This window comes from Ochotona curzoniae, unplaced genomic scaffold (genome assembly GCF_017591425.1).
Source record: "Ochotona curzoniae isolate NIBS_2020 unplaced genomic scaffold, NIBS_Ocur_1.0 scaffold_4701, whole genome shotgun sequence".
Lineage (NCBI taxonomy): Eukaryota > Metazoa > Chordata > Mammalia > Lagomorpha > Ochotonidae > Ochotona > Ochotona curzoniae.
Window position 1 is genome coordinate 7,189,730 of NW_024467122.1, and position 23,462 is coordinate 7,213,191.

The 23,462-nt window shown below is 50.2% G+C and overlaps 1 protein-coding gene across 3 annotated transcripts in view; it reads right to left on the reverse strand.

Moving 5' to 3' along the window:
• ADAMTS17 (ADAM metallopeptidase with thrombospondin type 1 motif 17) overlaps positions 1–23,462 on the reverse strand; it is a 206,764-nt gene that overhangs the window by 60,452 nt on the left and 122,850 nt on the right. For all 3 annotated transcript variants that reach the window (XM_040969713.1, XM_040969712.1, XM_040969714.1), the window contains 2 exons: positions 6,188–6,289; positions 5,204–5,349 (listed from right to left, as the gene is read on the reverse strand). In XM_040969713.1, the coding sequence (XP_040825647.1) occupies positions 5,204–5,349; positions 6,188–6,289 (248 nt within the window). The remainder of the gene's footprint in view (positions 1–5,203; positions 5,350–6,187; positions 6,290–23,462) is intronic.

The following is a 23,462-nucleotide window of genomic DNA, read 5'->3' on the forward strand; positions in this document are numbered from 1 at the left end:
ACCCTGCACCCGCGTGGGAGACCCGGAAGAGGCTCCTGGCTTCGGATCGGCATAGTATCGGCCCGTTGCGCTCACTTGGGGAGTGGGTCATCGGACGGAGGATCTTCCTCTCTGTCTCTCCTCTCTGTATATCCGCCTTTCCAGTGAAAAAATAATAAAAAAATAAATCTAAAAAAAAAAAAAAACTAGTTGACTTTCATCTTATTTGAAAGAAGATGAGAAGAAGAGAATGGATCGATCAATCTGCTATCTCTGGTTCACTGTCCCACATCTGTGACAGTCGGGGCAAGAACAGGCTAAACCAGGAGCCAGGAACTCAATTTGTCTTCACCACATGGGTGACAAGGACTAATGTTCCCCATCGTCACTGCCTCTCAGGGTGTGCATTAGCAGGAAGCTGGGCTTGGAGCAAAGCTGGGCCTCATGCAGGCATTCTGATGTGGGGCAGGGGTGACCCAAGCAGCATCTTAGGGACTGTGTCCTATCTGCCAGGTGTGGAGGCTGCGAAGTTCCAGGGCGATGAAGTAACAGCCGCCCCTAACTTCAGAATGAAACAAATTTGAAGGATTTAGGCACTTGTTCGTGACAAGTGTGAGGCCACACATGGTCAGGGCCGCAGCCTGGGATGCCCCAGGTCCCTGCCTGCAGCGAGCCACAGGGCAGGGATCTGGAGAGACCAGCAGCGGTGAGGAGCTCCTGCAGTGACACTGGTCCCAAGACCATCCAGGAAGGTGCCCTCTCCATGCCACAAAGGGGACTCTGCTGGGGAGGGTATGGCTGGCAGGGACAGCCACACTGGCTTCCTGCCTGGTATCTGTGGGGGACCGAGGATCCCACACTGGCAGAGGGGACAAGGCCCGAGTTGAGTGAGTACCATGGGCTTCGGGTGCTGCTGTGTCCAGGCCAGCAAGCAGGCAGCAGAGGCTGAGCCGGGGGGGTGGGAGCAGTGGGCGAGGGCTCTCAGCTATCCTGGAGGCTCCCCTCTGAGTTGTGTGCCCAGCACAGTTAACAGAGGAGCATAAACAAGGAGAGGGGAATGAGAGCACGCACGCTGGTGGGGCTAACAGGAGGCCCAGGACGACACAGGTGCAGTGAGTTAAATGTAGTCTCACGTCCATCACTCAGCTGTGCCCAAGATGGCTGGAAGGCACAGGCCAAGGAATGCCCTGGCCAGGACTTCATGTCCCCAGGAAGCCTCAGGGGGAAACGGCAGCTGCTGAGATCTCATCCTGAGATGGGGGTGACTACAAGGAAAGAGGTGTACTGGCAGGGGTCTTGGTATGAGCCCAGAGGGCGCCTGCTGGGCCAGACCTGTATCCCTGACTGCACACGGCCTGCACATTCCCAACTGCATCCTCTTGAGGGGAAACGCGAGGCTCCAAGAGGCCTTGCCATAGAGCAGAGACGAGAGAGGGACATGGGGGCTGGGATCCGTGATAGCCATGGCTCTGGGGGCAGGTGCTGGGGTCTTCACTTCCTCTTAAGGAACCTCCAACTGCAGCCCCCAGCGGCCAGTTTTCTCTCATGATTTTCTAAACACAAATACAGTGGGATGTGAGAAGGAAAACCAGATGGCTGGAGCTCCAAAGAAGGCTCTCTATAGGGTCAAGGGAGACATGGGTGGGTGCCCAGCCTCATGTCTGAGCAGGGAAGGCCAATTCAAGTCTCCAGTGAGCCAGTGCAGCAGGTAGAAGCCACACTGCCCCACAGTTCATGCTGCAGGGCAGGGCTCTGGGCCTGTTGTGTGGCTACAAGCTTGTGCACCCAGCACCAACAACTCCCCTCTCACTTCTCATGTGCCTAACACATATGGCTGGGACACAAGGAATCACATCCTTCTGCATGTTTTGCCACCATAAGGACATCTAACAATCAGGACAAAAACAAGGTAGAGGCTGCGGTGAGAAATGTGAAGTGTGGAGAGAAAGGTGAATTCCACCCTAAGTCCAATCTCCAGCCACAGTGCTTAGGATAGGCCCAGGCCTGGAGCAGAGAAGCAGAGGGTTCATCAAGAGGACCAGAACCAGGCAGCACCAGGTGGGCACTCTCCTGGGAGTGGGTCAAAGTGGAGACCAGAGGCAGACTGGCTGAGGACGACACCTGCTGAGTGGCACTCAATTTCACCCCTGCCATGCTCTGTTAAAGGAAGACAGGGGCACACACTGTGCTCAGCAGAGGCAGTGGTTCCAGCCCCTCCAGTCCAGGTGCTCCCAGAAGCAGGGGAAGCTGTTAGGCTGCTGCTACACATTGAGGACAGCCAAGTCTCAGGGGGCAAGGTCCTGTGAGAGGTCCCCCAAAACACATGCAGCTCATGCCTTAGAGGAGAAACCAGGGTTTAAAAAAAGTTTGTTTTCTGAAGATGTATTAATTCTACTTGAAAGACACAATATGTGTGAGAGAACACTTTCCCACGTGCTGGCTCACTTTCCAAATGGCCACCAACAGCCAGAGCTGGTCTGAACCACGGCCTGGAGCCAGGAGTTCCTTCCATATCTCCCTGGGTGCAGGGGGCCATGCACTTGGGCCATTCTCCACTGCTTTCTTTCCCAGGCATATTAGCAGGCAGCTGGATCAGAAGTGGAGGAGCTGGGACACTAACCCATGCCTTTGCTTTCGCCTGCTGCACTACAGCACTGGCCATGAAATCTGGGGGTTTCAAGAAGTTACTCACAACAGTGCAAGGTGGCGTGCTGGCACCTTGGGCACACACATGCCCATGACTGTGGAAGGGAAGCCCCCACTTGCCTCCCACTGGGGCTTGGGAGCAAACTGCTTTCCTTGCCAGTGCTGCCAGTGGAGCCTGGCATGCCCCATGTATCCGCTGTCCTTCTTGCTGCTCTGCATTTGCAGTGACCTGGCTACTCTTCCAGACCAGTCCAGCCCCTCTCCTCTTCCTTCCTGGTCCTCTTCCAGTGCAGCTTCCTGGTGCAACCTAATGAGATGGATTCTGCGGGGAGTGACTCAAGCATCAGCCTGGAAGACCGATAAGATGCCTGCTTAGGTTCCCCTAAAGTTTAGGTTCGGTTTCATTTCTGTAAAGTCTTGTACTATTTAATTAGGTGCCTAATCCTCTACCAATCCACTGTCACCCCACACTCCACTGTTGCCTCGTGGCACCTTACCTGACAGCCCTACCCACCAATCCCTTGCGGCCCTGTCTACCACTGTGTCTACCAATTCCCATGGCCCTGTACTTCCAATGCCTGCCCGTATGTTATGAAAACGGGTGCGTGCTCTCTCTCTTCCCCTCCTGTTTCACCTGCTGGTCTCCTTTGGAGCCCCCTTTTGTCACTATGACAGGAGACCCCTCTCTCTTCTCTGCCTTCATTCCCTTCCCATGGCCTTCTTCCCTCTGTTTTCTCTCTCCCCTCCTGTTTGAATTAAGACCTACTGTGCGATTTGCTGCATTTGGTGTCGGGTTAATGGAGAAAATTCCTAACAGATTCTTTATCTGCCACTCTTCTGGCACCACTCCCATTGAAAGTGAAACCAGTCAGGGCAGCAAAGACAAGCCCAGGAAGCTGATTCAAAAGCCAGGATGGTCGGGCTTGGCAGGGGGCATGGTGGGTTACGCTGCCTTGTGGGACATGGACATTCCCCACCTAAGGGGTAGTTGGAGTTATGGTTGCCAGGTTTCAGATCCAGCTCCCTGCTAATGTGCCTGGAAGGCAGCAGAGCCCAAGTGCTCGTGCACCTGTACCCAAGTGGGAGACCTGGATGGAGCTCCTAGTCCCTGGCTTCAGCTGGCCCAAGCCTGACCATTGTCACTATTTGGGGAAGTGAATCAGCAGATAAAAGACCTCTCTCTCTGCCTTCAAATAAATCTTTTTCCCCAAAATAAATAAATCTAAAAAAAAAATAGATAGACCAAGATCAACTGGTCATACAAAAATAACAAAATGTAAAATCTTTCCATAGTTGCGAAGACCAGGACCGTCAAGAGTCTGCCTACGTGTTTGGACAGAGACTAGCACAGCTGTGCAAGATAGAGCGAGGGGCCAGCACTATCAGGGGGTGGCCAGGGCCCTGGGAGCTGCCCCAGCCTGAGACGACACAGTGAGATGCAGACCCTGTGCAGTCCCAGGCAGCCGCCTGGTGATTTATGGAGTGAGTCCGGGAGAAGAGGCTCTTTGGGTCAGAGCTTGGCTCTGACGCCTCGGTCAGCTGTGCTTTGTAACAATCACCCCATCAGGCCATTCTGCAAGGCAGACTGGATGTGTGACCTCAACTTCCTAAAGTGCTGATGGCACCCACAGCTTGTCAGCAAGCCCCCAAGACTGCAGCCAATCCACCTGCTCCATCTCTCCCCTTCCACCGGGGTTGGGTCTGTGAAGGGGAGGACCTCGCTGAAAACCACCAGGATAGAGAAAGTGTGTTACCTCTGTATGGAGGTACTGTTACTGCAGGTGGCCATCCTGATGGCAGAGATGCAAATGCTACACAGCAAAGTCGCACCCTTCTGCTGTGCAGAGTGCCAAAGGCAGGGCTACACCCTGAGCTGGGAGGCAGCAGCAGAGGGCAGGTTGGAACTGTGTGTCTCTTTGCTGGTCACTACAGGTGCACACACTTAGTGACAATGTCTAGCAGGACCAGGGTCATGAACAGCAAAGGAGAAGAGCTACAAAGGTGCCCCCAGGGAAAGAGCCGGTCCCCGGAGCACTGAGGACTCCGGCCTCTTCCTGCTGCTTCTCTCACTGCCAAACGATGACAGAAACTGGATGGGAAGCTGAGCAGGACCTGAGACCTCAAACTGCCCTGGCTGTCCACGAGCGGCAGCTCCCTGAGGGAAGATGCAGGAAGAACAGCAGGGTGGGTCACCACTCCAAGTTACAGTGGAGAGAGAGGAGCGTGGGATTTTCACAACCACGGTGGGATTTCCAGAAAGATCTCCTGTGGCCCCTGGTAACAGGCAGAGGATTCCAGTAAGTGAAAGGTATTCCTGGTTAGCCAACAGCCAGGTTCAAGGGCAGCCTCTCTCTACCCTGGAGGGGTCTGCAGGTTTTCCGGAAGTGACCCTTGAAGCCTTGGTTGCCTCAGGAAGCCTTTCTCTGACCCACAGCCTCTTGGGCCGCCAGACCAGGGATGCATCTGCACTTGCTGCGTTCCTGCTCCCGGCAGAAGACACCCTGGCCATGCTGTGGCAGTGAGAGCTGCCGTGGGATTGATTGGGGCACCGGAGGACACTGGGGTGGAGGTGACTTACGGGGGATTGTCACACTTCCTCTGCCGGAAGCGGGCTCCCGTCCCACACGTGCGGCTACACATGCTCCAGGCACCCCAGAGGCTCCAATCTCCGTCCACGTGTTCCGGGATGGGCGTCTTGCTCACACACTCCCCGGCACGGCACCACTGAAAGGCAAAGACCACTGGGTGGAGCAGGGGGCTCAGCAGAGCTGCTCCTCCAGTCCCAGAACGTACAGGGCCCCCTAACAGCACCCCCAGCACATGTCCGTCAATGGGTCCCGTGACAGCCTCACTTTTCCATGTGACACCTCGTGGGGTTTGGACTGTGCCCTAGCTCTGCTGGGATGGCTCCACTGAACACTCTACATCAGCAGCCAAGAACCACTCTGCACTGCCTATGGGGAGCCCAGAGCTCCTGCAGGCACACCCACTGCCCACACCTTCCTCTCCAGAAGGCAGCGTTGTCTACTTCCAAGACTTTGGATTTCAGGGCTGTGCTTGGTGCTTATGCCACCTACGTGGGCCAATCTGTTTTACTCTAAGAAAAAGCCTGTTCTCGGACAAGGGTGTGGCAGAGACCTGGGGCATGAGGTGTGACCCAGCGCTTGCCCACTTGCAGCACCTGAGTGAAACGTTAACTCCTGGCTTTTCTGCCCTCACAGGAAGGCAACAAAGAGGGCCACGTGACCGATGGCCCCAAAACCTGCCTGCTCCCATGTGTGTGCTCCCAAACCCCACCTAGGACTGGGCAGCATCTCTCCCAACAAATTCTCGTCATCATAGCTTTTGAAAATGGCAAGGGAAGCTGTCCCTCCATTTCGAGTGTACTGACGGACACATCTCACTGTTCACCCAGCAAGCACATGCCAAAGGAGTTTGGCTAACTAAAAATGTTATTAAGCAACAGCTGCTTGCATCTCATCAGACAGAAGCACGAGGGCCCCTGAGTTTTGAGCATAGATGCGTCCAGGAGGCAAGGAGCCCTGTGCGATGCTGAGCTTACCTTGTCTGCCCCGCACTCGGTGCCGTCCAGTGGTGGGTCCAGCTTGGTCTTGCAAGACGCATCTCCTTCAACCAGGCACCATAGCCCAGCACACATCAGGTGCTATGGGACAAAGAAGACAGCATGATTCCCTCCACCACCAGAGCGCACACAGCTAGCTCACTGTCAGGGCTGGAGGCATGGTCCAACCACCACATTGGATGGGGGGGATGCGGTTTTAAAGATGAGACCATTCAGGCCCGCTGAAGTCTTGGCCACACCTTCAGGTAGGCGGCATTAGCATTGCCCACCTACTTCCTAATTAATTAAGAGACCACCAATGGAGAACATCTTACCTGTAGGTTCCTGCCCAACAAGGAGGGGTCAGGGAATGCTTAAAATCCCAAGACCCTTCCTCAAACCTTTGGTGTCTCTCCCTCCTCTTTGGAGAGGGCCCCCACCTCCCGGCTATCTCTTGGGAGGTGCTTCCCCTTCCCTCTCCCTTCCCTGTTCACCTGGTCCCTTTGCAAATAAACTTTTCTGTCTGCAACAGATTCCCAGCTTTTTATTTCTATACTAAGCTAAGGAAAGAATCCACCAGGCATTTCTGGTAACAAAAGATACAGAAAGAGGATAATGAGTGTGTATGTCCAAAAGGCAGGTACATCACTTTACATGTGACATTTTGCATTCATCCCCACCTTCCACCCAGTTCTGTGTACTTTCTCCCCAGAGAGCTAATCTCATGGCACCAAGTTCAGCAGTTCCAGTCTGAGCTTTACAGGGCCTGGGGAGAAACAAAGGCTTCTATGGGCAACACGAGGCCTGTCTCCAACAGCCATCAGCAAACAAGGCCCCCTCGTGTAATGCAGCGAGGGGGCAAGGCAGACCCACAGATGTGAGCAGTGGGCTTCTCTATAGGTCAGCTGTAGAGCTGAGGGGTCAGTGGGAGGAGGGGGTAGGACTCCCAGGGGTCCCAGCAGTGGCCACCTGCTTATGGCTCAGTTGAGCAGTGTGTTTTTGGAGCATTTCACTTGGAGAACTGGGGACAGCCACAGCACACAGTCAAAAAATCCTTCCACTGAAACAGGAACGGAGAGTTGAAAACCCAGACTCCCAACTGTGTAAGTGAGAAATCTGGATGCTGACAAGGCACTCTGGGGGAGGTAATCCATCAACGTCATGGAGGCAGACACAGCCAACAGCCTCCCCCATCCCTAGGGATCTACGCACAGACAGCCCGGCCACCCCGAGGGCTGGACCAAGAGCTGGACCTGGAACACGTATTGTGCATGCCTGGGGTGTGGGGGGCCTGTGCAATAGCCACACTGCCCAGTCACCCAGTCTTTGACAACCCTTTTCTTCATAGCCTCTTGCTCCCTTCCCAGTGGTCCCTGGGATTACTTCCCAGATAAACTACTTGCACCCAAATCCCTGCTCAGGGTCTGGAAATTGCAAACAGATGTCCTGAAGGGTCACTTAAAGACACACAGTTTCCAGGGTGCCACGGCCAAACATGACTGAGAGGCCCAAGCTGGAGCGGGGAGACAATGCCCAATAAGAGGTGGCTTGGGGGCCCCCTGATAAACTTTGAGCAGAGGGGGAGTCAAGCCCCCAGCACCAGCATGGCCAGGGCATGGGGCACAAAGAGGGGTGCCTTGCTCAGTTTCCAGGTTTGCTGGCTGGAGCAAGCACAAGCATCTGGATGGAAGACGTGTGCAACGGTACTGTGTGTGCAGGAAAAAAATAAGTTCAGAGGTCAATGGGATGAAAAGGAGGCCAGGGAAGGGGAGCAGAGCTGCAGAGGCGCTTGTGGGGAGCTTCCCGAAGGAGTTAAGAGAAGTCCAACGCTTCGCCTCAGGTTTGGAGTATGCTGGAGAGGACCTGTGCCATTCCAGAAGTGCAAGCATGAGTGTGGAGGATGAGGCAGGATGAAAGCAGGAGCGTGCCCAGTGCCCCGGGGCTGGCACTATCACATGCTCTCTGCATCAAGCCTTGGAGCTCCTGTGTGTGCAGCCAAGGCTGAGGAGGACAAGAGTGGCCTAGAGTGGGGTTAGTGGGGCAGGAGTGTTGGCACTGGCCACATGAGGGGAAGAGAGAGGGGGGAGAAGAGAGGAAGAAGCAAAGAAGGGAAGAGGTGGAAAAGGGGGGGGGAGGAGGGGAGGAAGGGAGAGAGAGAGGGAGAGAAAGGGAGAGAGATAGAAAGGGAGGGAGGGATGGAGGGAGGGAAGAAGGACAAGGGAAGAAGGGAGGTAGAGAGGGAGGGAAAGGGGGAGAGAGGTAGTCAGGGAGGGATGGATGGAGGGAAGGAGGGGGAAAAGGGGAGGGAGGTAGACAAGGAGGGAGGGGGAAGGGGGAGGGAAGGATGGAGGGAGGGAAGAAGGGAGTCAGAGAGGGAGGGAAAGGGGGAGAGAGGTAGACAGGGAGGGAGGGATGGAGGGAGGGAGAGGGGGAAAGGGGGAGGGAGGGAAGAGAAGAGAAGAGGGGGTAAGAGGGAGGGAGGGAAGGGAAGAGGGGGAGGGAGGGAGGGAAGGAAAGAGGGGGAGGGAGGGAGGGAAGGGAAGAGGGGGAGGGAGGGAGAGAAGGGAAGAGGGGGAGGGAGGGAGGGAAGGGAAGAGGGGGAGGGAGGGAGGGAAGGGAAGAGGGGGAGGGAGGGAGGGAAGGGAAGAGGGGGAGGGAGGGGAGGAGGGAGGAGGAGGGAGGAAGGGAGAGAGAGGAAGAAGGGAAGAGGGAGAGATGAGGAGGGAGGGAAAGGATATATAAATGGTTCCTTATGCATTTTATGGGCAGCGTCTCCTCATACAATGTTCATGATCTTCAAGTGAACAGGGGATGTAAGCTGGTATTACTAAATCAGAACACAGAAAGGACTGATCATAAAGGGAAAAAATGCATTCTACCATACTAAAAAGAGTTTTTGTTTATCAAAATTCTATCGCTAAGCAAACGAGAAGATAGTTGTAATACATGGAGATAGATTTGCAACACATGCCATGCAACACATGCAACACACGTCCAGAATGTTTTCTAAAATAACAAAAATCTGCAGATTAAGAAAAAAGATCCAGCAGAAATCTGGACCAAAGGAGAGATGCTTTATCCAAGATGACGTGCAGACAGGCAACAAACAGATGAAGAGGTGCTCAGCCTATTTAGCCAAGGGACGGAGGGAAAAGGCACACCCCAGCAAGGTTAGGATGACAATCATGGGAACCCTGTGTGTCACCAAGGGGACCCTGCATGCCACTGTGGAGAGCACAACTTGGCTCAAATGTCCTGGAAAGCTGGCACAGTGGTCATCCCTTGGCACCCACGGAGCTCTGGCAGTATCTCATGCCTTGTACATGCCAAAACAAAGGAGTGCTTATGTTTACCAACAGGATCACCTAGAACATTCACTGGGACACTGCTGCATTAGTCCTTAGTTGACAATGAACATCCATCAACTACTGAACAGATAAACTATGACAGATTCAAACAACAGGAGAATTTCACTCACATATCACACAAAAGCAAGACAGAATGATGCTGGGAGTTAGGATTGTATTGCCTTTATATTCAGTTTAAGGGGGGGAAAGTGGAAGGAAGACACCGAACAAAAAATGAGACTTCAGGACCACAGCCTCAGATCCCAGCTTAGCCACCAGCGAAGTGTGCCTAGCTCATGCCATCAATCATGTCACTAATGGAAAATGGGGTGCAGTAATGATGTCAGGCTGCCTGCAGGTGTCTCAGCAGCAGGGGCAGGTAGGGTGGAAGTGTGGGGCAGCAGAAGCATCCAGGTGAGCTGGGCTGAGTACCACTAAGCTAGGACACCAAAACTGAAAAGCTGCAGCACCTGGAACTTTCCGAGTGTCCATAGCACATCACAAGTGGAAAATCCCACGCCTGATCTCGTGTGATAGGCTACAGGCCAAGTGTAAGCGCATTAAACATACTGTATAAAATTTTCCTCATGGTACATGTGTAAAGTGTCTACACATCACCATCACATGTTCTTTCTTAGGCCCCTCAGTGCACAAGACACCACTGATGTTTAAATATTTGGAGACACCACACCGAGGTCCTATCTGCTGGCTCACTCTGTGAGTGTTCTTCATGCCCAAGGGCAAGGCTGGAGACATCAGTGACTCAGGTTCCTTGTGTGTGTGGCAGGGGTCCAAGCACCTGACCATCACTGCCGCCGCCCAGGGTCTGCATCAGCAGGAAGCAGGACCAAGAGCCAGAGGTGGGAATCAAACACAGGTGTTCTACAGTAGGCACCTTGACTGTTAGGCTAAGCACCTGCTCCCCACCCCACTTCTTCATACCACGCAAAAGATACCCCAACATCTGAAAAATTCCCAAATTCTAATAAGCCTTCTGGATAAGGGCCGCTCAACCTGTATCAACAAACTGTCGCTCAGGTATTTGGGTCATGAATAACAGATTTTTTTGAATACACAGATACACCAATGGGATACTGAGAATGGAAGGCACACCACAGAGAACCAGGCAATGAGCAACTATACAAAACACAGACTAGAAAAGAAGGTGGGAGGAGTGGGAGCAGAGAGGTTGATCTGCACAGAAGTAGCAATTTGCCTATCTTTTTTAGCTCAGAGATCAATCCTAAGCCAGCTCTTTAAAAGCACATGAGCCTGGACCCGGCGCGATACTGTAGTTAAAGTCCTAGCCTTGCATGTGCCAGGATCCCATATGGTTGCCAGTTCTAATCCCAGCAGCTCTGCTTCTCATCCAGCTCCCTGCTTGTGGCCTGGGAAAGCAGTCAAGGACGGCCCAAAGCTTTGGGATCCTGCACCCACATGGGAAACCCAGAAGAGCTCCTGGCCCCTGGCTTTGGATTGGCTCAGCTCCAGCCATTGCAGTCACTTGGGGAGTGAACCATCGTATGAAAGATCTTCCTCTGTCTCTCCTCTGTATATATGCCTTCCCAATAAAAATAAAATAAATCTTTTTAAAAAAGTACATGAGCCTGTATGTCATGAAAAACACTATGCATGCCCTCTACACGTATTCCTCTAAAATCTCAGATTCCATTTTCCATGATCTTTTTAATTACCATTATATATCTGGCAAATAAAATCACTGAGGTGTAAGAATTTTTAAAGTGCCAGGCATAAAAATGACAGTGAAACTTGACAGGAGGAATGGAAGGGAACATTTGAAATATGTTTATTTTACTATTCTCATGAGCCAGGATAGAGTAACGGGTGACTGATAGCCACACCTTGTCTTTTCAACCAATGGCAGAGCAGAAACCCATGGGAGGCAGAGCTGCTCTTCCACTACAAAGCAGCGGGGTCGTGTCATCAAATATTAGTCTTACTACTGAGCTCACTGGAAATAAGGTAAATACTCATTATCATCAACACAAAAAACCCCACACAGGTACCAAGCTGGAACATGAGGGGTGAGATTCCCAAAGGGCAGGGCTCACGTGTCAAGATCCAGTGGGGAAAGTGAGTCTGTCCTGGCGGTAAGATCAGGGTCCTGCCCCAGGTGCTGCTAACTCAGTGAGAACGAGTTAGGTGCTCACCAGTTCTAGAAAGGATAGCAGCAAGTGAACATTCTCCTAAAGGAAAGCGACCACCATCAAGGCTGTCAGAATTCATTAATTATGCCCAATAAAATGCAAACTCAATAATCATACCCAGAAATTCAAGTGACAGTTGGCAGAAGAAACAAACCAGATTGAAACTGCCAAGGTGTCGAGCTACAACACTTATCCAACAGGATTTGTGGGGATCATATATACAGCGCTAAGACACCGAGGCTGAGCTCATGTGGGGCAGCTAGCAGCAAGAAACTATCAAACACAACTGGATAAATCTGGGAAATAAACGGAATAGAATATTCAAAAGCAGACAATGGAGCAGAAATCTCACAGAATCTGACAGTGAAGGACAGAACTGGCAACTGAAAAATAGATCTTCAGAAATCATATACAGGCAGCACAGAGCAAAAACGGGGGAGGAAAACACAGCAAAAAATACTGCCATATGTGCCCAGTCTCTCAGTAGTGCAGAGGCAGTAAGAGAAGAACTAATATACAGCACTGCCCATGTACCTATATAGAATAAAGAAACCCCACACCCAGTATCCAGGGACAGTGCTCCAGCAGGGCCTAAGCCACCATCTTGCTTTAAATTAATTTATTATAAAGGTAGATTATGGAAGAGTGGGAGAGAAGGAGGGAGGGAGGGAGGGAGAGGGAGAAGGAAGGAGGGATGGAGGGATGGAGGGAAGAAGGGGGAGGGAGGCAGAGGGAGAGGCAGAGAGAGAGAGGGAGGGAGAGAGAGAGGAAGGGAGGGGGAAGACAGGGAGGGAAGGAGGGGGGAGGGAGGAAGGGAGGAGAGAGGGAGGGAGGGAGGAAGGGAAAGATTTCATCTGCTTGTTTGTTCCCCAAATGGTCCTACCAATCAGGCTGGGGCCAGGCCAAGGCAAGTGAGGAACTACTTCTAGGTCTCCCATGTGAATGCAGGGGCCGAAGTGCTTGGACTGTCCTCTGCATTCCCAGGCACATTAGCAGGAAGTCTGATCAGAAGTGGAGCATCCAGGACTCAAATCAGTACCCACACAGGATGCCGGCACTACAGGTGGTGGCTTAACCAGCTACACCACAAAGCTAGACACATCTCCTGTCTCCTGCTAGGCATGCTCTGTGCGATCTCTTCACCGCTTCCCCTTAAGTGCTGACACAGCTGACATTGAATTCTTTCTTATAAAAACATTCCATTTGTTGTTTTTTCCTTTACAAACACAATGGGCAGAAAAGCACCACTGGATGCCAGAAGAGAGACAAGTACTAACTGGGGCACAGGGGGCATTTTCTGGGTGATGAACTGTTCTGCGTATTGACTGCTCACCAGACTATCACAATCCAAGGACTGGGCGTTAAAAAGGGTGACTGTACAGATGTCAGCAAGAGAGGAAGATACTGAAAAGGAAGGAGGCACAGTTGACCTCACGTGGACTCACGGCTTTCACCGGGGCTTTAGGAAAACGTTACTGTGGCTGTGAAGAAGCAAGCAGTAACTCCAAAACGTGGAATTGGGAAAAAAATGGCTTTGCAGGAGGTTTTAGCTTAATGGTTTAGATGCCTGTCGCCCACACCAAAGTTTCTGGGTTCAATTCTCAGCTCCAGCTCCTGACTCCAGCTTCCAAGTCCTAGGGATGATAAGCCAAATGACCGGGTTCTTGCTACCAAGTGGAAAACCTGGATTGGATTATGGGCTCCTGGCTTCAGCCCTGGCCCAGTCCTCACTCTCTTGGTGATGTGGGTGGCAGGTGTCTCCGTGTGCCTCTGGCTCCCGGCCTCTCAGATTTTACAAACTGAGTGCAGGCGCACACACACACACACATATCAATATGCTTATGGAGGTAGTATTGATTTTATATTTCATTTGATATTGTGTCTCTGGAAATAAGAGTTAAAAACACATTTTTAAATCCCACAGAACTTCCAGATAATAAGCACGGTTTTGCATCAATCGAAGGAGCTAAAGCTATTTCTATATTTCAATATTTCACTGTCAATGTAATGAGATTTCAAAAAGCTCATGAGGAACATAATAATTAAAAATTCACTTGGATTTGAAAAATCATGCATTGTTTTTCCAAAACTCATATTTTCCATATACTCTGTGTTTAGGTCTTTTTAAAGTTTTTTTTTAAATATAGAGAACTGATTTCTTGTTGTTCATAAAGACATCTAGGAATATAATGGTATTTTTCTCCATCTCTCCTTCACTGTAATAGTCTTTAACAGGAAAGTATGTTTTTTTTACAATACTTGGACAAATTTTCAAATCTTCTTGGATTATAAACATTTCCATCTGACATACTACACATCGTTTAAGGCTACATCTAGTTGTTTATAAGAATTAATTTCAAGATCTACGAGTTTACACAACTGGTATTTAGCAGCTCTTCAGAATCTCTCTGTAGAATATGAAGCAACACACAACAGTCTTTGTCTTTCCAGCTTGCAGCTGGCAGTGCCTAGCCTCGCCCAGAAAGCTGTGCCCAGGTCACCTGACCTTTGGCCACTATCCATGGGGCCAGGGCCTGGGGGCACCTGGGTTTTTGGACACAGAGCACACCGGCAGGGTCCTGCTTGCCTCCAGGCAGTGGTGCTAACTCAGCAGATCTCTCTCCAGCACCATGTTCACAGTATTTCCTCTCTGGCTTACAACTGCCTTCATCATTGCCACTTTCACTTTCCCATCCTTCTTCCCTCTTCTGAAGCATTTTTAAGTGTTTGGTAACTACAATTTTCTTTGGTGAAACATCTGCAAGCAGCTGGAAGGTTTCCAATCGCCCCATGTCATTTGGTCAAGCTCTTGGCGTCAGTACCTGCTCTTTCCCCTGGACTGTACCTGGCAACAGATGGCCAAATGTTGAACTTGGAGCTCTGGAGGCTTTAGCTGCAAGCGCCGATGAGCTGTCTTGAGACAGGGATAGGGACACACATGTCACATCTCCCAAGCTTGTCCTTGCCAAAGCCACCTCTGCATCGCTCCACTCCTCAGATTTCCTTCCATTCCCTCAGATGCAGCCAAAATGTCAGCTGTCAGTCCATAAGCAGGTTAGGAAAGCCTGAGAGCTCTGCCCTCTCTCTATTTCCTTCTTAGTTGCCCTCTGTGACAGAACAAACTGTCCAACAGACCCAGACGGTGAGGAGCGGAGGCAGCTTCCGATCAACCCCTAGCAAGAAACACAAGCTATTGGTCCAAAGACTTGCAAGAAACTGAATACTACCAACAACCCCAGGTGAGCTGGGAATGAGGTCTTTCTGCAATCTTAGAACCAACACCTCATGTGCAACCAAGTAAAGGGCAGAGACAGAAGACCTGGCTGGCCATGCCCCTAGTCCAGCCCACAGATCCTGAACAATGGTAAGTGCATGTCACTTTAAGACAACATTTCTCATAACAATTTGTAGAGGAGAAATTATTAGCATGGGCATATTTTTTATATCCTCCAAGAAACCAAAAAAAAAAAAAAAAAGACATCTTCAGAAGATTCCAGATAACAAAACTTAGAAGAGTAAATGTAGAGGGCAACTGCTGGAACAAGAATAAAAGTCTTCTAGAGAAGACACGAGGGTGTTTACTGCAGTGGTTAACACACCGCTTGGGATGCCTCCAGCCTGTACTGGAGGTCTGGATCGGAGTTCCTGACTCCACTTTTGACCAGCTTTCTACACACCTTGGGAGGCAGCAGACGGCAGTTTGAGGTCCTGGGTCCCTGCCACCCACATGAGAGACACGGACGGAGTTCCAGGCTGATGGGTTCAATCGACCTGGTTTGGTTCTGACTGCTGTGTGGGTTTGGGGAGCAAACCAGCAGACAGAAGAGTGCTGTCCTAACCTTTGTCTTTCAAGTGCATAAAAACTTCTGGGGAGGAAGAAATGTGAAAAAAAGGAGGGGGGGTGCGGGACTTGGACATCCAGAAAATGTAGTGAGAGGAGAAAAAAACACCCAAGCAATTAAAGACAGAAAGCATAACATAAACTATGGTGAGAGAATGAGGGCCAGGCGAACCAGATCCAACACGGCGGGCAATAAGCTGAGCTTGTTCTTTAAGATAAAGGATCCTTCAGATCAGAGCAAAAACTAAGACTCAGTTACTGGCTAACTAACAATAAATGTTAAAACCAATGTGATTTCATTAGGAAAAAATAAAAGCAAAGGAGAATCTTGACCCCAGTGTTAGCTAAGCCTGAATCCAAATCCAAAGCACGAATGAGATGGAGAAGGCCTCATCTAGCATAGCTCTCCACGTGGTGCACAGCCAGCAGCGCAAGCACTCCAACAGCGGTGAGAAGCAAGTGGGACTACGCCGAAACGAGAAGTTCAGTTTCCCTTGCTCATCCAGGCCTAAGGAAATGGACAACACAGAGACACAATCAACAAGGCTTCATCCTGAAAACAAATACAGATGAAGAACATTTTGTGAAACTTAACAATCTGGAAAAGGGGACTACAGCATGATGACATAAAACCAGGACTTTTTTTTTTTTTAACAGAAGAAAAGCAAGAGAATAAGCAGCCTTATTACATGGGAAGTTTATACATTTCTTCGAGCATGTCTTACATCAAAGAGAAAAATCAAATCCCACACTGCAGCGTGTGAAAAAACAAGACAAACACCCCACATATCTTGATGTCCAGAGAGCTGGAGAAACACGCTTTCAGCAATGCAAACAGGGAAGAACATAAACAAAGGGCTCATTTCAAGCAGCTGCCAATGGAGTCACACAAATCTATAAAGATAACTGAGTCCATTATTCAAGATAAAAGAAACAAACAAACAAAATAGAAAGGTTGGCTTTGCTGGGGGCAAATGAACCAGACAAAACAAACTGCACAAACCACCCAGCAAGCCATTCCAAACCGGATGAACCAACGGTAACCGTAAGAAAGGAGATCTTTGTCTCTTCTCTCTGTGGATCTGTTTTTCCAGTGAAAACAAAAAACACAAATAAGAATAACTAAAATGAAAGAAGTTTTTTTCTTAGAGATTTACTTTTTATTTATTTGAAAATTAGAGTTAGAGAGTTAGAGAGAGTGAGATCTGCTATCCACTGGTTCACTACTCAAATGCCTTCAACAACCTTGAATGAACAAAGTCAAGGTCAGAAGCCTGGAGTCTCTTCTGGATCTCCCATGTGGGTGCAGGGGCCCGTGCTCCACTGCTATCCCGGGTGCATCAGCAGGGAGCTGGACCAGAAACAGTACATTTGGGTCAGTTCTATGTATATACGTGAGGTGAAATGAATTTTCTAAGAGTGCCTGAGTTGATAAACTGCCCATGAAAAAAGTGTGACTGCAGACAGATTAACACTGAAGACTCGGAGCCGCCCTCCAGGCCCACGTGGGCTCCCCGCAGTGCTTTCATTTTTTCCCCCCAGAGGAACTGTATTTAACCTTTAAGGAGATCACCCAATACACTGATATGATTTAATAACTTAAAAAGTAAGATGTTTTCTCCCTTCTTTTTATTAACAGAAGGCTGATGCCAAACCAAGCAGAAACAGGAAAAGTGTTCATTCCAAGCTCATTTATGTAGATTGTTGCAAAGCTCTCAAATAGAACTTAAACTAATACACTATAGCCAAGTAAACTGTGTTCCTTGAATTGGAAAATAGCTCAATATTAGAAGACTGGTTGATGGAATTCTCCATAGTAATAACTCAGAGAGCTATCCCTGGGCCCCCTCTAAGGATGCTCAGAGAGCTGTCCCTGGGCCCCTCTAAGGATGCTCAGAGAGCTGTCCCTGGGCCCCTCTAAGGATGCTCAGAGAGCTGTCCCTGGGCCCTCTCTAAGGATGCTCAGAGAGCTATCCCTGGGCCCCTCTAAGGATGCTCAGAGAGCTATCCCTGGGCCCCTCTAAGGATGCTCAGAGAGCTATCCCTGGGCCCCTCTAAGGATGCTCAGAGAGCTATCCCTGGGCCCCTCTAAGGATGCTCAGAGAGCTGTCCCTGGGCCCCCTCTAAGGATGCTCAGAGAGCTATCCCTGGGCCCCTCTAAGGATGCTCAGAGAGCTGTCCCTGGGCCCTCTCTAAGGATGCTCAGAGAGCTATCCCTGGGCCCTCTCTAAGGATGCTCAGAGAGCTATCCCTGGGCCCCTCTAAGGATGCTCAGAGAGCTATCCCTGGGCCCTCTCTAAGGATGCTGGAAACATTCAGTAAAATTTAAACATAAACTCCTATTAAAATTCTTAATAAAATCAGATGAAAATCAGTGGGTAAGTCTTCAGCTGGCCAAAATCTCTCATACAGAAAGATTGGAAGCATTCTCATCCAAATCAGGAAGACAAAGAACCCCCAAACCCAAAACACCAAAACCCATATATCCACAACCAGAGCTGGCCATTTAGATGAGAGAATTAGATGGCTATATAGAACTGTGAACTAGAAAACCCACATAACAACACTTTTACAATCTCTAAAAGAACTGACTGAGATGGCTGTGCATAAGACTAAAACCCGAGACAGTTACCACGGGTGTCCACATACAAGGGGTAGCCAACTCAGATATACAGAAGCAGGAACCCCATCACTGCGGGAACCCCATTACCAAGGGAACCCTGTCACTGAGGGAGCCCCATCACCGAGGGAACCTCGTCAATGAAGGAACCCTGTAACCGAGGGAACCCCGTCAATGAAGGAACCCTGTAACCGAGGGAACCCCGTCACCGAAGGAACAAAATACTTGCAGATGCCACAGGCATCTCTGGGAGGCAGCAGCCACGGGCAGGCAGCTGGCTTCCTCCGCCCGCAGGGGAGAGCGGGATGGAGTCCTTGGCTCCCAGCTTTGATTTCAGTTCATCCCCCTGCTCTCACAGGTACTTGGGGAGTGGACAAGCAGATAGGGCACTCTGCCTCTCCAAAAGACAAAAAATATTTTTTAAGACAAAACTATCCCTTAGGAGTAAATATAAAAAGAAACTTGAAAAATCTTTGTTAAGAAAATTCAAAATTCCAGTGGGGGTGAGAAGACAGAACAGCAGTCCTGTGATGGGAGGCTCCACAGTGTAGGAATATACTTTCCCTAGGCTATTTTCAAACAGCATGCAAATTAGAAAGCCAGTACAAGTTACAAATCAACAAGATCCTATGGAATAGCAATAAATAAACAACATCAATTGTAAAGAAACATGTTCAGAGAATTAAAATATTGCTCAAAGCTACTGTGAAGTAACTACCCAGAGTGGGGGGTATACATTTAAGTATACAGGACTAGAAAACTTAGAAATAGTTTGAAGACAAGACATCCTGGAACTGAGCGTATTTTAAAAATGATCAGGAAGAAATGAAGTTTTTAGGAACTGGTTTGGAGTCATCCAAGGAACCATCCAGAAAACAGCTGAGAGTGGCCCCCCACTTCACACCTGCTACTGAAATAAATGACTATCATATTTAGGATTTAACATCAAAGAATAGCACGAAGGTATGAGGGAACCCATCAGAGTGGGAGTGGGAAAGACTTTTCTAAGCCTTGCCCGAAACCCAGCAGCCTTAAAAAGAGACAGATTCCATTTCACACACCATTCTTCCCATCCTTAAATGCTATAAGCAAAGCTAAAAACAAGTTGGAGTGAAAGAACACTCTAAACTCACATTTCAGCTAAGGCTCCAATTTCCTTAATACATACAATTCCTAACATACCATTAAAAACCAATAGTAAAAAATGATGAAGAGACTGCTCCAATAATGCCTGCAACAGACCCATTTCTGAAACACAGGCTGGCAATGATCAGAACGCCTGGGTGGTGTCAAGCAGGCAAGTGGCTGTGCTCCCATGTTGCTCCTGAAGGGAAGCAGACACACCTCTTTGGAGAGCCATTTGGTGAGATCAGCCCACAAATGATGCACACACATGATTTTGTGTAAAGTTTAAAGACAGATAAAATCAACTGGGGGACCAGGTTAAGTCCTGGGCAGGGTACTGGGGTGAGGGGTACTGGATTGATAGGAAGGGGTTGCAGGGAAGTTGACTCTAGAAACAAAATGTTCATGCTGCGCTGGTTACACCACTATTCCACTTTCGAAAATGAATAGAACACTACTTTGAAGACTGGTATACCTCCCTGTATGCTTCCTGCACAACTACAAAACCTACATTGGTGCACAATCTTTTATCTACCCCCAAGCATTTGTTCCACGTTAATGCTTGTCCACTGGGGCAATGTGGCCCTTCAAAGGGATTATTCTTGACATTTTGTGGCTGGAATCAAGGATGCCAAGGTCCTGCAGAGAGTGGAGGAGATGGTCCCTTCCACAAGGAATGCCACAGCCGAAGGTGGCAGTGGTGGAGGCGAGGTCGGGAAACCCCATGGCAGGTGATCACATGAGCACATTCACAAATCAATGCCTGGCTTCCCTACAGTGAGGCAATCAGCTCATCCCCTCTAAGTGCTTACTGAGCTCAGGCATTCTCAGAACTTTATCAGGATTATCACATCGCTTTTCCAACCAACACTGTCAGCCTAGTCCCATTCCACAGATGAGAAAATAAAGGTAAGCTGCTGGTGCAAGCTGCAGATACCAGGGCCTGTCCTGAGCCCAGAACACAGACTGCTGCCCTAAGGTGATGCTGCTGCTCCATGCATCCCCAGTGTCCTCCTTCCTCATGCTGCAACCTCAGGTTCTCCAGCACCCAGGCTAAGGGCTCAGGACCACTCGCACTGCTCCCTCCACCTGTGGCACTCCATGGGCCGAGTATTCCACACCCGTTACGCTCAGGACCACACGGGCTTCATTTTTCAGAGCTGTTTGGCTTTGGGAACACTTGCACAGAATTTTTGGTTGCGAGTTCCCCATCTGAAAATCTGAAACCCCAAAGGCTCCTATATCTGCTAGTGTCAAGTCAGTGCTTCGCAGGATTGGATTTGGGGCTGCACTGTTCTGAATTGGGGCACTGCAGGCCTGTATCTGGAGGTCATCGGGCAGCAGCAGTTTTGAGCATGGTGAAACTTACACTGGCACAGATTAGAAGTGGCTCAGGGGGGCAGCGGTGTCCCGATGACATCCCCGGACAGCAGAAAGACAGGTCCTTGCCAACAAAAGAACACCTTGGGTACACCTTGGCCACTTCCATAGGTGGTGACCCTGCCAAGGACTGTGATGTTCCCCATTCTTGTCCTCACAGGGCTCCTGCTGCAGACAGCAGCTCTACAACCCCTCTCCAGCCATCCACCCCCAAAACAATCGTGAAGAGAAAGGTTACATAAAATCTCTCATACAAATGTGCTGCTGATAACACCAGCCAAAAAGCAGATAAAATGCCGTGAACTGGATGAAAAAGTGACTAATGCAAACTTTCCACCACTACTACTACCACAGTTTGAAGTCTTTTCCAAGGCGGGCATGCTGATCCAACTTCTGTAAGGCTCCTGGAGTGCCAGTCTGGTCACTCCATGCATATCTCTGAGGGTGGCAGGGACCCTCACGAGGCCAGGGCTGCCAGGGATAGCGGGTGGCATCAGGTGAGGGCAAGGCCCTTCCTGCACTGAGAACAGTCAAGCCCAGAGAACATGCAGCCTGCACAGTCTGCAAGCTCTCTGAGCAGGCTGTCTACTGTAAACTTCCAAACGCTTCTGGAAAATTAGGGCTTGATGCTGCCAAGGGCCAACAGCTTCCAGCTCGGCGTCCAGCTCTGCGAATGACCACATAACCCTGTCTGCCTGACATGCAGCCAGCCGCCCACCCTGCCCTGGCCAGGCCAGGCCAGGCCGGGCCAACTCCACCAGCACAGGAGGGACAGCTCTCACAGCTATTGGCAGCTGCCAAACCAGGCAGGGTATAAGGACGCCCAGTGAGAGCTGCTGACACATCCCCGAAATTCACCCTGCATCCCTGGATCGGAAGACAGGGACCCAGAGAGGACCAGTTTCCTGAGGAGGTTCCGGGGACTCAGCAGGTGGAACAGTAAGACATCAGCGAAAAGAACCCTGCTGGCTTGGGTGAAATCATGACACCCTGAGCTCCTGTAAGCCACTGGATCTAACCACCCGGCATGCTGCCAGGTACACATCTCTGCATGACCTAGGAAAGGAGAGCGAGCAGCTGCTCTGCTCGGGGATCCAGAGGTGGCCTAGACAGACCATGGATGCTGGAGAGCACCTCAGGGCATGACTCCCCACCAAGAGGAACTGCAAGCAAAGGCGGTGCAGGGAAGGACACAGGACAGAAGGGCCTGCTGGAAGTATGCACAGTGCCTCTTCCACTGGTTCCAGGAACAAGGGGACGGAAGATGACACCAGCAGGCACTGAGTTTGTCACACAAATTTCCTAACAACCCCAGGAGTGTATGCATAGAACTCACAGTTGCATTTACAGATTAGAAGACTAAGGCAGAGAGACCATGTGAGTCGTTTGGGAGAGAGAATGGCAAGATGTGACTCTGGGTAGCCTGGGTCTAGAGCCCAGCACGCAGGGCACCCCCACGCTGTCCCTGGAGAGAACCCAGAGGGGAAAAAGAAAGAAGACAACAATGGTGGAAAGATTGCCTGATGCTGTCCAGGGCCTATGGCTGCTCTCATCAGGTGCCTTGCAGAAACAGCCAATAGCTTCTGCGTGCTGAGATGTGCCAAGAAAGCACAGACCAGAGCTGTCCCTTGGGAATGCTGCAACAGAGACCAGTATGCGCAGCCACTCAGTCCTGATGTGCAGCCTTCAGCATTGCTATCCTTCATAGTGGTGGCAGCCACACCTGGGCCTGGGAACAGTGATGGTGGAAGTAGTATTATGAAGCAGGTGGTAGGGGGAGGCGTCCCTGCAGGGCATCCCTCCTCTGCGGCTCTCAGGTACCGAGATGGGCATCAGGGAGGCCTGGGAAAGCCCTCTGTGTTGGCAGGGGTGAGGCTTTGGGGGGCAGCGATCAGAGCCAGAACTGCCCCAGCTGCCCACCTTGCTCTGCCTCCAGTAGCAAGGCCCAACCCATTCTTCCTGCCAATAGCACCTTTACCAAGTCTTCCCATGCTATGCCACCTGGCAGGGTCTCGGCATCTGCATAATGTGCAAACCTTGTTACGCGGGGATTCGGCCATGTCGTGACTCTGCCAATGGGGACAGGAGGAACTTGTCATCATAAAAAAAGACGGACGAGGCTAATGGCACAGAGTTCATTCCCCTTTCTAACAAATATTTACCAGCGAGTGTTTATAACTCCTTTGTTTGGACTTTCTTGAAATGCTTTATTGAATGAAAAACATCACATTATCATTGGCTGAAAGAGGAGACAGCTCTCTTTGCCAGTAACTTCTGCAACAAATGCCAGTTGTAGATGCCAATTTTTTAAAACATTTTTTTTGTAGTTCATATTTCCATGGACAGCTGTAAGCCTTGGGGCATGGAAGATTCAGTGGAGATACACAGGCCTCCCCCAGTTCTCCCAAGCCCTCCAAATGAACACGGACTGTGTGTTAATGCTCCCTGGTTCTTGGGTGTGCAACTATTCAAGAGAGCAGTGGCCTGGCTTGACTGCTCCCAAAGCAGAGGCAGCAATATTTTCCCAAAGTAATTTGCCCCACACCTTTGGGTGAGGAATGGTTTTTAATTGGATTGGTCTTAAAAGCAGCTGTGGCTGGAGAAGGCCAAGGAGACGCTGCCTACGGCTGCTGCCCCAGAATGGCCAACAGCTCAGAGCCCAGGTGCTCTTGAGGCGAGCAGACCCCAGCCTCTGGCTCCAAGCCCCCAGAACCTGGCCTTTTCTACGTCAAGCCTCTGGTATAACTAAAGTAGACTTCCCAGCACATAATTCTAAAATTATAAAATATGTGCA